Source organism: Mobula hypostoma, chromosome 6 (assembly GCF_963921235.1).
Source record: "Mobula hypostoma chromosome 6, sMobHyp1.1, whole genome shotgun sequence".
NCBI classification, from domain to species: domain Eukaryota; kingdom Metazoa; phylum Chordata; class Chondrichthyes; order Myliobatiformes; family Myliobatidae; genus Mobula; species Mobula hypostoma.
Genome location: NC_086102.1, coordinates 190,475,639 through 190,490,432, shown reverse-complemented (window position 1 = coordinate 190,490,432; position 14,794 = coordinate 190,475,639). Strand labels below are relative to the sequence as shown.

General features: G+C 40.6%; 1 protein-coding gene across 12 annotated transcripts in view; it reads left to right on the top strand.

Moving 5' to 3' along the window:
* Nucleotides 1-14,794, top strand: part of nckap5l (NCK-associated protein 5-like) — an 890,431-nt gene that overhangs the window by 732,725 nt on the left and 142,912 nt on the right. For 11 of the 12 annotated variants that reach the window (XM_063052487.1, XM_063052484.1, XM_063052488.1 and 8 more), the window contains 3 exons: nucleotides 5,203-5,391; nucleotides 7,134-11,017; nucleotides 13,691-13,868. In XM_063052487.1, the coding sequence (XP_062908557.1) occupies nucleotides 5,203-5,391; nucleotides 7,134-11,017; nucleotides 13,691-13,868 (4,251 nt within the window). Of the gene's footprint in view, nucleotides 1-5,202; nucleotides 5,392-7,133; nucleotides 11,018-13,690; nucleotides 13,869-14,794 lie in introns of those variants that run through there. The other variant, XM_063052495.1, reaches the window with a different exon arrangement.

Sequence of the window (14,794 nt, the reverse complement as noted above, 5' to 3'; positions counted from 1 at the left end):
AGTCACTGGCAGCCAACCAGAAAATGCTCCTTTTATTCCCACTCTTTCCCTCCCGCCAATCAGCCAGTGCTTTATCCATGCTCGAAAATTTCCTGTAATACCGTGGGCTAGTAGCTTGTTCAGCAGCCCCATCTGTTGCACCTTATCAAAGACCTCCTGAAAGTCCAAGTACACAACATCAACCAATTTTCCTTTGTCTATCCTGCTCGTTAATTCTTCAAAGAATTCCAACCGATTTGTCAGACAAGATTTTCTCTTGAAGAAGCCATGCTGACTATGGCCTATTTTATCATGTGCCTCCAAGAACTCAAAATCACATACTTAACAATTGACTCCAACATTTTCCCAACCACTGAGATCAGACTGACTGGTAGTTTCCTTTTTGTAGTTCAGCCTGTAGTTTCCTTCCTTCTGCCTTGCTCCCTTCTTGAGGAGTGGAGTGGCTTTTTGAAATTTTCCAGTTGTCCAGAACCATTCCAGAATCTACTGATTCTTGAAAAATCATTACTAATGCCTCCACAATCTCTTCAGCCATCTATTTGGAACCCTGAGATATACACCATCTGATTCAGGTGACTTCTCTACCTTCGCACCTTTCAGTTTCCCAAGAACCTTCTCCCTAGTAATGGAAACTTCACACACTTCTGCCTGTTTACGCTCTTGAACTTCCAACATACTGCTAGTGTCTTCCACAGTGAAGATTGATCCAGAATACTTATTCAGTTTGTCTGCCATTTCCTTGTCCCCCATAACCTCCTCTCCAGCATCATTTTCTGGTTGTCTGATATCCACTCTTGCCTCTTTTTCACACTTTATGGATCTGAAGAAACTTGTGGTTTACTCTTTGATATTATTGGTTAGCTCACTTTCAGATTCCATCTTTACCTTCTCATGCTGGTTTTTATAAGCTTGCCAATCCTCTAACTTTCCACAAATTTTTGCCCAATTATATGCTCCCTCTTTGGCTTTTATGCAGGCTTTGGCTTCTTTTGTTCCATTCTCATGACCATCTTGATATCAATTTTACTAATATAGTATATTTTTCAATGGTGTCATTAAAGAGCATCATGATCTATACTAATGAGCTAGTTTCTCTACCCAGGCTTGGATGCTTTTATCCCTGTAAAGCGATTCATATTTTTAAAAATCTAGGACAATGTCCACAGGCCAGTCTCAGAACTAGTTTACATTGAGTGAGCATTAAATGAATTTCAGACATTTTAACACCTAAGTGAATTTATTTTTTATGCCTTTCAGGAGACTAAAGTATATCAAACTTGTCTTCCAACAGTAGAAAACTCAAATGCTTGACATATGAAACAAATTCATAAACAATTGGAAATATAGCCAGATAGTCAGCGTTAGTAATAAAGGATGACAACATACTTCTGTAACAAGAAATCCCACCATGCTCCATAGGATTAAAATTTTTTAAATAAAGCTGAGATTTATGAGGAGATATTGATTTAGTTGATCATTAGTCAAAGGGAAAGTATTAATGAGGAGTTGCAGTGAGATGGAGAGGTTTAGGCAGGAAGAAGCAGAATTTTGAGCCTTGGAGTTTATCATGCCACAAGTAATTAATTTTGTGCATGATCAAGGTGATGGAGGAGTTTACAGAAGTGAGATTGTCGAGGACAGTGGTATTTGAAAAGAAAGAGTTTATGTTATGTTCAAGGCACTGCTGAATGGAAAATCCTACTAAAGGTAGTGGATACGGCTGAGTCCATCACAGGTAAAGCCCCCCTCCCCACCACTGAGCACATCTACACAGTGTTGTCACAGGAAAGCAGCATCCATCATCAGGGACCCCTACCTCCCAGGTCATGGTCGCTTCTCACAGCTGACAGCAGGAAGAAGATACAGGGACAACCATCAGGTTCTTGAATCAAAGGACTCAACTTCATTTGCCCAATCATTGAAATGTCCCACAACCAAGGGACTCACTTTCAAGGACTCTTCATCTCATGTTCTCAATATTTATTGCTTATATATTTATAATTATTTCTTTCTTTTTGTATTTGCACACTTGTTGAATGTACAAGTTGGTGCAGTGTTTCGTTGATTCTATTATGGCTGTTATTATATTATGGATTTACTGAGTACGGAACTGTGCCTAAGACTTTTGCACAGTATGGTGTGAAGAACGAATTTGTTCCTCACCTTTGGGAAGGTGGAGCACCTACTTAGCCCACCAATTAGGCACACAGGGTAGCTGGCCATACAAGTAGCTGGTGCATATCACAAGTTCTGGTTATGTGATCACTAACGCCAGGCAGACGATCTCTGAAGAGTATTGATAATGTCTGGGGTCACCAGTCTTCTAAAGACACTGCCCAGAAGAAGGCAATGGCAAACCACTTCTGTCGAAAAATTTGTCAATAATAGCTATGGTCATGCAAAGACTATGATCATCCACATCACATCACATGACACATAATGAATGAACAAACTTTTTTTTCTGGTTGGGTGAAAAGAATGAAATGGGAGTGAATGCATATGTGAGTGAAACAAGTTGCAATGGGTGGGAGCAGGGGAACTGGACCAGTGGGATTTCCTTGGAATGAAATGCCATGGACCAGGTAGGGTGTAACAAATAAAAATGTAATGGTGTTAGTGAATATTTTGAAATGGTATGTTGGAAGCTGAGGAATGGAGCATGAGAACGTGGAGGTTATGATGGAACTGTTTACAACACCAGTTAGGACACAATTTCTGTCATGTTTACAGTTGTAGTCATCTTACCAGAAAGATGTGATTGCACTGGTCAAATTTAAAATTGAGTTTATTGTCTTCTGCACAATTACATGTATGTGTACCGCAGGAACAGTGGCAAGTTTACTTTCAGCAGCATCACAGGTGGTGAGGGCACTGTGGAGATCTGCTAGCACTCCAAAATTGTAGCTATGAAGAATAATTGAGCAAGCTAGAGTAGTTTTCTTTAGAACAGAGGACACTGACTGTGCACTTTAAGGAAGTGAGTAAAGCTGTGTAGGCCCTGGGTGGGTTAAATAAGAAGGATCCATTTCCCTTAGCCGAGGCATCAAAAACCAAGCAATTTAGACTTCAAGTTATTGGTGAAAGATTACAGGGAGTCCAACAAGAGTGTGTCATCTGGAGGATGGTGGGAATCTGTCTGGTATGGGGGGGGAGGGGCGGGGGCTACTGCACAGGGCCAAAAGAAGCTACAGAAGGTTGTAAAACTAGTCAGCTCCATCTTGGATACTAGCCTACAAAGTACCCAGGGCATCTTTAGGGAGTGGTGTCTCAGAAAGGCAGAGTCTATCATTAAGGACCCTCAGCACCCAGGGCTTGCCCTTTTCTCACTGTTACCATCAGGTAGGAGGTACAGAAGCCTGAAGGCACACACTCAGTGATTCAGGAACAGCTTCTTCCCCTCTGCCATCCGATTCCTAAATGGACATTGAACCCCTGGACACTACCTCACTTTTTTAATATATATATTCTGTTTTTGCATGATTTTTAATTTATTCAATATACATATACAGCAATTAATTAATGTATTTATTTTCTTCTATATCATGTATTGCATTGAACTGGTGCTGCTATGTTAACAACTTTCACGACACATGCCAGTGATGATAAACCTGATTCTGGTCTTGAGATTACAGCCCAAGAAGGTTGTCGAAGCAAAACCTCTCAGTTTTGTTAAATGTTTGGATTTATGACCTGAAGGACTGGCTGACATAATAGGATGGGCCAAATTTATCACCTTCTATATTGTAAATTTTGTATATTTTGTATAGCTCCATGAAAGAAGAATCAGCAGTTTTCTTTGCTAGGAATAATTTAATCAAATGTTAATTTCTAAGCTTAAATTGCTTTGAACATGATGGAACAGTGATGCATCTTTTAGGATTTTAGCAACTTCTGAGGGATTAATTTTTTAAAGATGGATGCAATTCAACAGTTTGGCCTAACAAACCTTTTTTTCACAAAATGCATCTTAACTTACTATAACATCCTTAAAGCAAACTTTTATGAGTTAAAAAAAAGAAATGAAAACTGGAAATACTATCAGGAAGAAGGTACAGGAGTCTCAGGACTGTCACCACCAGGTTCAGGAACAGTTATTATCCCTCAACCATCAGGCTCTTGAACTGGAGTGGATAACGTCTCTCAGCTTTAATTGCCCCACAACCTAGGGACTCTCTTTCAAGGACTCTTCATCTCGTGTTCTCAATATTTTTGCTTATTTATTATTGTTATTATTGTTTCTTTTTGAATTTGCACAGTTTGTTGTCTTTTGCACTTTTGTTGAACACCCAGGGTGGTGTGATGTTTTATTGATTCAGTAATTGTTATTATTCTATAGATTTATTGAGTATGCCTGCAACAAAATTAATCTCAGGGTTTTATATGGTAACATATATGTATGATAATAAGTTTACTTTGAACTTTGGACTTGAAATCTGAAAAAGCAGTTAAGATTAGGAATTTTGACAAAGGTTCTTTTACTTAAACATTAACCTCTTTCCACAAACCTACCTTAACTGTTCTTTGCATCACTAATCAGCATTTTTCTAGAAACAAACATGTTTGTTTTGCCTCTTAAAGAGGATTAAGCAGAGACTTTGCAATCTTTCAAATGATCTAGAAAAAGACAACAAAGGTTATTGAAATCGGTTCATACTTCAGCTATTCTGAAGGTCCTGACGAAGGGTTTCGGCCCGATATGTCGACTCTACTCTTTTCCAAGATGCTGGGTTCCTCCAGCATTTTGTGTGTGTTGCTTGGATCTACAGCATCTGCAGAATTTCTCTTGTTTAGTACTTAAGCTTTACAATCTTTCAAACCCAGCTCGGGATCCACACTCACAGTATTAACATTTCTTTCTCCCCATGCATCTTTTATTTACTTGTAAGGTTTTCTGATTTTCTCCAGTTAGTTTAAAACAACACAACTGAGTCACATGGAATAATTTGATGTTTGAATTCATAGAAAAGAATCAGAAGTAATTTTTGGGGAAAAAAGATAAAATACTGGATCGTATGATATGCCGAAATGATGAGTGTAACTTTGTTGTGAAAGGAAGTTCTACAAAAAGTTTGAGCAAACTGGAACAAATACAAATATTTGCTTGTGCATTGGAAGTGACGGATGACCAGAAAATGTTTCTCTGTTAACTATGTATGAGAAGAGTTGTTCCAATGTGACAAGTATTCTTTTCTCTATTAACAGGAAGCTCATGCAAATACACCATCAAATGTATCGGTTTTAAAGTGTCAGAGTCAATTAAATCTGACCGTACCTAGCCAGCTTTATCCCAGGAGCAGCTGTAGCAGCAGTGACCTCTCAATCTCAAGTGCCTGCAGTGAACATTCAAGTGGCTCCTACACTTGGAATGAAGGAAGGACATGGAGTAAGAGGGTACAGTCTTATTAACTGAACTTCATTTGACAAGGGTTTCCCAGGAATGACACTGTCGGGGCGTCTCCCAGGAATGTTATTGACAGGGCGTCTCCCAGGAGCGTCACTGTCGGGGCATCTCCCGGGAGTGTCACTGTTGGGGCGTCTCCCGGGAGCGTCACTGTCTCCCGGAAGCATCATTGACAGGGCGTCTCCCGGGAGCGTCATTAACTGGGCTCATTTTTCCAGCTTGTCCAAATCCCACTGCAAGCATTGGTAGTTTTCCTTGCTGTCCACTACACCCCCCAGTATTGGTGTCACCCATAAATTATCATGCAGATCACTGATGACAAGCAACAATGGACCCAGCACCAATCTACTAGTCACAGGCCTCCAGTCAGAGAGGCAACCATTTACTACCACTCTCTGACTTCTCCCACAAAGCCAATGTCTAATACAGTTTACTAACTTGTCTTAAATGCCAAGCAACTGAGCCCTCATGACCAACCTCCCATGTGGGATCTTGTCAAATGCCTTGCTGAAATCTATATAAATAACATCCACTGCCTTCCTTCTTTGTCAGTTTTCCTGGTAACTTCCTCAAAAAACTCTATAAGATTAGTTAGACACAACCTACCACGTACAAAGCTATACTGTCCATCCCTAATCAATCCGTCTATCCAAATGCTCATATATCCGATCCTTTCAAATAATTTCCAATAACTTTCCCACTGCTGATGTCAGGTTCACCACCCTGTAATTTCCTGGTTTCTTCTTCGAGCCTTTCTTCAACAGCAGAACAACATTAGCTGTCCTCCAATCCTTACTAAGGGCCCCCAGCAATATCTGCAGTTGCCTCTCACAGAGTCCAAGGGAAAACCTTGTGAGGCTGTGGGGATTTGTTCACCATGATTTTCCACAAGGCAGCAAACGCCTCCTCCTCAGTAATGTGTGTAGGGTCCATGAAATCGATGCTGCTCTGCCTCGCTCCTCGAGTCTCTGTGTCCGTCTCCTGAGGAAATGCAGATCCATTTAAGATCTCTCTCATCTCTTTCGGTGGTATGCAGAGATCTAGCTGGTAATAAAATGTTCTGAAGATTGGCAAATAATTAAGATTGACCTTTGTTAGCATATTTGGAGTGAAACTTTTGCCTGCCCTACTGTAGGCTAAGAGGTTGCCCTAAATGATGAGATAAGAAATGGGACTTACCTGCATGGCCCAAGTCTATACATTTACACTAATGCCACCTATCTTGATTCTCTGGTGGAGTGCTGGTTTATTATTATTACATTGCTCCAGCCATGAAATCCCATAAACACCAAAAGAATGCCAGTATTCCCTGGATTTGTACTCCCAGTGAAGCACGCCATGTCTCGTAAGACAGAAGAAGCATTATGTTATTGGACAGAAAATTAACCTGTGGTCACCCAGCCTTCAAACAAAAGATAGAAAGGATTCCCAACAGAGTCCAGTCCTGTCCCCAGTTCTGATAATTGATGTACAAATTATCTGCTCTCCAAGTCAGATCTGCCAAGGAATGTTAGTGTCTATTTATTAAGTTTAAATGAATGAGCCCATAAACACATATTTACACATGTGCCTGAGAATGCTCCTTTACTTGGGTAAATGAATTTTGCTGGTTCATTAATGCATAATTTATATTTGATTGATGAAGAACTTGTTGAAACTTGTTGAATTTTGTTGTCACATTATTAACAGTCTGGCTGGAATATTTATCTGTATTATTCCTCTTCACTAACAGTCATCGTTAAACTGGGAAACAAGACTCAGCATTGGCTCCTCACTTCCCAGCAACCTCTCTAGTCCTGCAGAAGAACTACCTCCCACTCGAGAAAAAGAATGCCACATCTTAGAAGGATTGAAAAAGCTTCAGAAGAAAGGGACTTTCTTGGAACCACCTTCGATTGTGTCAAAATGGGCTTACAAGGATTGCATGAACTCCAATGAAGGAATTTACTCGCTTGGCCTAAGATGTCGGACTCGCAATAAGGATAAAACTCCAACACCTTTCAAGGCCACTGATAATATAGTGTGCTTAGATCAGCCCAAACCATTCGTGTATGATTCTGATTCAAATGATGATGCAGATGATGACTACACAGCAATCATAATAAATGAAGTGCCAAGTAAAGATTGCAAATCATTTTGTAAAAAGCTAACACACAGTATTTCTGACAGCCTGTTTGACTGGGATCACAATGTTTCAGAAAGGCTCACACACCTAAGCTCAAGAGAAAAGCCTGAAAAGCTGACGAGTTTTGTCACTAGTTTGCAGTCCAGTGACAAGTTTTGTACAAACAATAAGTTGCCTGCAACAAAACTGCAATTTAATTCTACCAAACTGCACTATGAGGATTTGGCGATCCAGCTGTCTGACACAGAGGATATTGAGAAGTTGGATGAAACTCAACTGGAAGACACTGAAAAGATAAATTCTTCTGAACTTGTATCAAGTTTTTTAAGTGACAAACAATCAGTGAGTCATGCAAGCCCACTCAGTTGTAAAAAAACATTCTTCTCTTCTGCAGATAAAGATGAAAGCCATTTTTCACCTTGCTCTGACAATAATCCACAGACATCAAACTTACTGAAAGATAACTGTCAAACAACCAAGTTTGTGAAAACATCATCTGAAGAATGCATCACAATAGTGTTTGATGCTGAAGATGGCCAGCCAATTAGGTTTAATTCCCAACAGACCGCAAGTGTCACAGTGTCTTCAAATCAAATTTCCTTTCCAAATGCTTCAGATGGGAATTGCCAACAAGCTGACTTTGCGGTGGATGACTCTGGGCTGCTGCCTGAAGGACTGATCACTTGTCAACAAGGAAGTGATGCGAGGAACCGTACAATTTTAGAGTCACTGCAAGGTCACATGCTGCAAAATTCATTAGATGATCTTAAAGTCGACAAGAAATCATTTAGTTCTGTTGTTTGTACAGACTCTGGAAATTCCAAAGGGCCATTATCTCAACACAGTCCTCAGCAACAAAAAATATTGAAGCCGTCTTGTAGCACAGTTTCTAAATCAAACTCTGTATCTCCTCATTCTGTTCAAAAGCCATATCTAACCAAAATACCCAACAGAGGGAAAAGCTCACCACAAAAATCCTGTCACGTAAATGGAAGTGACACTCCCCATTTGCCTTCACCACTTGGCTCTCTTAACCAAGACAAGTCTCCATCAGGTATAAGAGTCTCTAAATATTTAAAAATGCCAAATTTCGGTATTAATAATGGTTTGAAAAATGATACCAATTTTCCAAAATGCAGTCCCCCTCTTCCTCCAAGCTCCAAGGTTGCATCATGCAATGAAGGAGGAAAGAGCCATTGTGGGATTTTACAAGGATCTTTATTTTCCAGAAAGCCAGTGGTGGATCTTCGAGAACATCCCACACGAGATAAACAGAATTCCTTAGAGTCGGAGGAAATTAAATCCTCATCACCTCCACCTCCACTTCCACCAGGCAGAACCACTTCTTTGCTTTCTAGACCAAATTGTGAACATTCTCTGAAAATAACTGCAAAATCCGAAACATCCACACCTGTTGTGCCAGATAAGAATGCACCCACATCTCCATCTTTAAAGCCATTGGGAATCACTAGTGCAGCATTGCCTGCCTCCCCAATGACAAATGAAACAGAAAATCAACTAAACCAGCAATCCCCAGCAGTCACTGATTTGAGCAGCTCCCACCATGAAAAAGCTGCTTTGCAAAATTCAGCGCACCTGTCACAGGAGTCAAGTGAAATCTCAAATGATTTGACTGGTGTGTCTTCCGAAAAAAAATCTCTGAAAACAAATTGCTCAAACACTTCATCAATGCACATTGAATCTTGTCCTCAAGCAGCTGCTAAAATGATTAAAAGTTTAGCATGCAATCATGCAAACCAAAAGGATCCCTCACTTCAAAACACATTTTCTGCCAAAACAGGGCAATTATGCAAAATTGACTTGACAATGCAGTGCACACCATGTAAGATGTTACCAGCATCATCACAGTGCCATGTACCAAGTACAAATGAACCCTCAGCTCAGCCACAGCACTGCCAGTCTCCGTCTGGTTCTACTGATAAGCACATAACCTTTTCATGCTTTGAAGAACAAAAACACAAAACTCGTATTCCTGTTGGACTTAAAGTATTCTTGAAATCACCACCATTGTTGAGAAAAAGTTCAACTGTACCTGGGAAGCATGAGAAAGACAGTATTAATATCTACTCTAAAGGAAATGTAACTCAGGGAAAATCTGAGCAAGTTGATGTATCTGAAAGTATTGAATTTTTGGAACAACCAGGTTCAATAGTTGGTAATGAGAATAAAGGCAACATTCAGGATCCTCCTGTTGTTAAAGCAGGTTTACCTGCTGAACTTGAGAGTGAAATAAAATATTGCAGAATCTCTACAGATGGAAATGATGTTAATAACATGGAAATTAAAGTTTTTAAGAGGTCAGTTTCTGTTAACAGCAAACCTTATCTTAAACCAGCTCTAGGTATGAACGGTGCCAAAGCTCGAAGCCAGAGTTTTAGCAATCAGTCTGGGGAGAAGTCTTCTGTTTCACTGGTGGATGGGCCTGGAAAGGTGCGAACACAAATCATTACAAACACGAGTGACAGAGGTAATTCCTTGACGCGGCAGAACTCCACTGGCACAGCGGAAGCAATGCAAACTAAACCAGCCTGTGGCTCCTCGGCTAGCCAAAGTGCTTCACATTCTCCGAGAAAAGCGGATGTTTCCTACACACGACAGGTATCAAGCGGAAGTATAAGCAGCTCAAGTAGCCACCATAGTAGTCCTAGCAAGTTGCCTTGTAGAACTCCACCAAAGGCTGACGGTCAGCTTAGTACTTTCAAGTGTAGTGGCAGACAGTCACCTCCTCAAAAAGAAAGCAGAAGCCTACCTCTCAGTGAGAAAAAAATGAAACAAATGCCACAGAAAGGAAAAAATGTAGTGCTTTCTGGATATGAGTCTCAGTCATCACCAAATATGTCTTCTGCAGAAAATCCATGCAAGTCGCAGAGTCCCTCTGAACTGAATTTGGCAAAAGTTGCAAAGAAACAGGAAAATCTGTCCAAAAGGCCTGAGAATCCTGGCAAGGTACTCATCCCTCCTTCTGTTGCTGAGACACCATGCAGCATCGAAGCAAAAGTCATGCTGGGAATCCAGGAAAATATGCAGAAGTTGCAACAACGGGGCAAAGTTCAGTTTTTGGAAAGTAAACAGAAGACAGGGCCTTCAATAGCCAAGTGGTTTGGTTTCCGAAAGAGTAAGTTGCCAGCTCCCAATAGCAAAATGTCTGATGATTCTAAATCCAAGGATGAGAAAAAAGCAACCAAAAGTGGAGCCAGTTCTGGAATCAAACAAACAAAATTTGATAAGAAAAAGGATAAAAGAAAAAATGAAACTGGATGTGAAAGAGAGAGTGATGTCACCAAAAGAGAACCACGTTATGTCAAAAAGTTAGAACATGATTATCCAAGTAAAGGTTCTGAGTTCACACCCCAGGAAACACACTACAGTAGAAAAATAAATCTTCCATCCAAACGTCAAGGCTTTAAAGATCACAATATTCCCACAAGAGAGTCAGCAAATGATGAGTTCATGCAAGAGCTCTTGCACAGGTAATAATCATATTAAATTTAACTTCTATATGTTTGATATCCCAACATTTCAGGGTAATGTTCATTGAGAAATCTTATTTATTTTTAGTCATTATTTCAACTCCACATCTCATTTTTAACAATGGATTTTAGAGCCATTCTCCAAAAATTTACAACCTATACAGTACTGTGCAAAAGTCTTAGGCACCCTAGAATTTATATATGTTTTCAGATGGTATGGCCTCCACTGAGCCCTGATCTCAACATCATCGAGGCTGCCTGGGGTTACTTGCAGAGACAGAAGCAATTGAGACGTTTAAAGTCTGCAGGAAAACAGTAGAAATGTTCTCCAAGATGCTTGGAGCAACTTACCAGCTAATTTTCTTAGAAAACTACCTGATAATTGTACCGAAGAGAACTGATGCAGTTTTAAAGACAAAGGGTGGTGACACCAAATGTTGAATTTGATTTAGTTTTTTGTTGCTTACTGCTCTTACAGTAAATTGTTTAATATTTAGAAACTTTTCAATTCAAAGCATCTTTGCTTTGCAGAATATTTTTACACATGCTTTAGACTTTTGCACAGTACTGTTATCTCTATTAAATTTTGTCAAGTACCTACATTGCACAATTCAATAATGAGTCTTGATGAAGGGTCTCAGCCCAAAACATGGACTGCTTATTCCCATTCATAGATGCTGCCTGACCTGCTGAGCTCTTCCAGCACATTGCTGTAGATTTCCACCATCTGCAGAATCTCTTGTGTCTAAATTCCGCCAGAGAAAGCGGGATCTGCCAGTGGCCACACATTTTAATTCCACATCCTATTCCCATTCTGATATGTCTATCCACAGCCTCCTCTACCGTAAAGATGAAGCCACACTCAGGTTGGAGGAACAACACCTTATATTCCGTCTGGGTAGCCTCCAACCTGATGACATGAACATTGACTTCTCTAACTTCCACTAATGCCCCACCTCCCCCTCATACCCCATCCGTTATTTATTTATTTACACACATTCTTGTTCTCTTTCTCTCCTTTTTCTCCCTCTGTCCCTCTGACTATACCCCTTGCCCATCCTCTGGGTTCCCCCCCCCCACTTTCATTCTCCCTAGGCCTCCTGTCCCATGATCCTCTCATACCCCTTTTGCCAATCACCTGTCCAGCTCTTGGCTCCATCCCTCCCCCTCCTGTCTTCTATCATTTTGGATCTCCCCCTCCCCCTCCCACTTTCAAATCTCTTACTATCTATTCTATCAGTTAGTCCTCACGAAGGGTCTTGGCCCGAAACGTCGACTGTACCTCTTCCTAGAAATGCTGGCCTGCTGTGTTCACCGGCAACTTTGATGTGTGTTGCTTGAATTTCCAGCATCTACAGAATTCCTCGTGTTTGCGATTAGGCTTTTAGTTTTGTTTTGCTTAGGTAATTGCTGAAAGTGTGAGCTGATAAAATTGCAACCAAGGGAAAGGCAAGAGAAAGGCAAGAATCTGGAACTTGATGGAACAGGGAAGAAACAGACAGAGAAAATTTGGAAATTAGCAGAGGAAAGAGTAGAAAGCACAAATCAGAATCAGTGAATTCAATATCACATCAGCTGCAGATTATGAAGGAGTTTCATTTTTACAGAAGTTCATATGTCTGTTTTGTCCATAAGTCCGAAAATATACGCAGATCATGTGATACAGTAACTACACCTCAATAGTAAATACCTCCTGATTACCTCCAATGTAATCACTGGTATTAATTAATACGTGTGGTTATTTACTGTCTCCCCTTGCCTCATTACAACAAGGTGAAATGATGATGTCTCACAGTGAATGGACTTTGGAGTATGAGCACAAGTCAATGCACCTCAATGGTCAGACAGAAAGTAAACATTTACTGGATGTGTGTTTTCCTGAAGTTGCCTATGACTCTTTCCCAGACAATTTCATGTTGTTAATTTGTCACTTTGTTTCACTCTTACCGCTTCTCATCCACCTATCACCTCCCTCTGGTGTCCCTATTCCTTCCCTTTCTCCCCTTTCTCCCATGGTCCACTCTCCTCTCCTTTCAGAATCCTCCTTCTACAGCCTTTCACCTTTTCCACCAATCATCTCCCTGGTTCTCACTTCATCTCCCCTCCCCCAGCTGCCTACCTCCCCCCTCACTAGGTCTCACCAATCACCTTGTAGCTTGAGCCTCTTCCCCTCCCCACATATTTTTGTTCAGGCTTCTTCCCCTTCCTTTCCAGTCCTGATGAAGGATTTCGTCCCGAAACGTCGACTGCTTACTCTTTTCCACAAATACTGCCTGGCCTGCTGAGTTCCTCCAGATTTTGGGTGTGTTACTCTGGATTTCCAGCATCTGCAGACTCTCGTGTTTATCCCTTTGTTAGTAATTTATTTAGATGTGAGAGAAGAAGAGAGATAGTTAAAATTATTGCTAACAAAATTATGAGTCAATGTATGAAAATGGGTTATTTACTGGAGTTACAGAACGTTCAGACTTCTGCACAGAAACAGTTGTGAATAGTTTTAACTCAAATAATAACAGGCAGAATATATTAAGGAGCAGTCAAAAACATTTATCATTCAAGAGTCTGAAGACAGAAAGGTACAGCAAGGTTACTTACAGCATTAACGTAGAACGAACAATTGACTGATTGAAGAAGGACGGTCTAATTCATCAGTGGAATCACTCTCACCCGCAGAGTTGATCAGAAGGCAGCTCATCAGAGGGAAAACGCATCAAATCATGTTTCCCCCCGAAACATGTCTAAGGGCATCTCCCATGGCTCTGCATTTCCTAGCAACTCTATCAGTGTTCCAGTAAACCATGGAAAGAATTACAAAATGAAGCCACCTACTGAGATTCCAAATGAAATTCATGTAAGTTTCAGCTTTTTCAGTGTGATATTCTATGAATTGTAAGTAATCTATCCCAGAGTGATTGTGATGACAGTGACTTTTACTCAATTTCATTTCAATGCATTTGCGAGTACAGCAAGAACTCTTTCAGAACGCTGAGTCATAGAGTCACAGAAAGGGACAGCATGGAAACAGTCCATAAGGTCAGGGTTAAGCCAGTTAAACTGCCTACTCCCATCAACCAGCACTGGGTCATAGTCCTCCATATCCCTACCGTCCATTCACACTTCCCCTAAACGTTCAACTCGAGTTCGCGTGCACCACTTGTGCTGGCAACTCATTCCACACTCTCACAACCCTCATATTTCACTTAAACTTTTGACCCTTTCACCCTTAACTCATGGTCTCCAGATGTCCCACCAGCTTCAGTAGAAAAAGCCTGCTTGCATGACAAATGAGACAGGACAGGTGGCAGAAGTCTGTATTGGGAAACACTTTGCATCTAGTGGTCATGATACCATTAATTTCAAGGTAATTATGGAAAAGGGTAGGTCTGGTCTGTGGGTTGATATTCTAAATTGACGAAAGATCAATTTTAATGGTTTCAGAAATGATCTGGCAAGTGTGGATTGGGATTGTTTTCTAGCAAATGGGAAGCCTTCAAGGTAAAAGTTTGAGAGTACAAAGCTTGAATGCTGTTGTCAGAATAAAAGGCAAGGTCTAACTTGTTTAGGCAACCCTGGTGTTCAATAGTTATTGAGATCTGGTTAAGAAGAAGCTGGTATAGCAGATACAAGTAGGCAGGAACAAAGAGGTATTTGAGTATGAGAAATGCAAGATATCACTTCGAAGGAAATCAGGAGCGGTAAAAGAAGACATGTGGTTCCTCCAGCAGAAAAGGTGCAGAATTTAAAGGGCTTCTGCCGGTATATTGAGAGCAAAAGGGT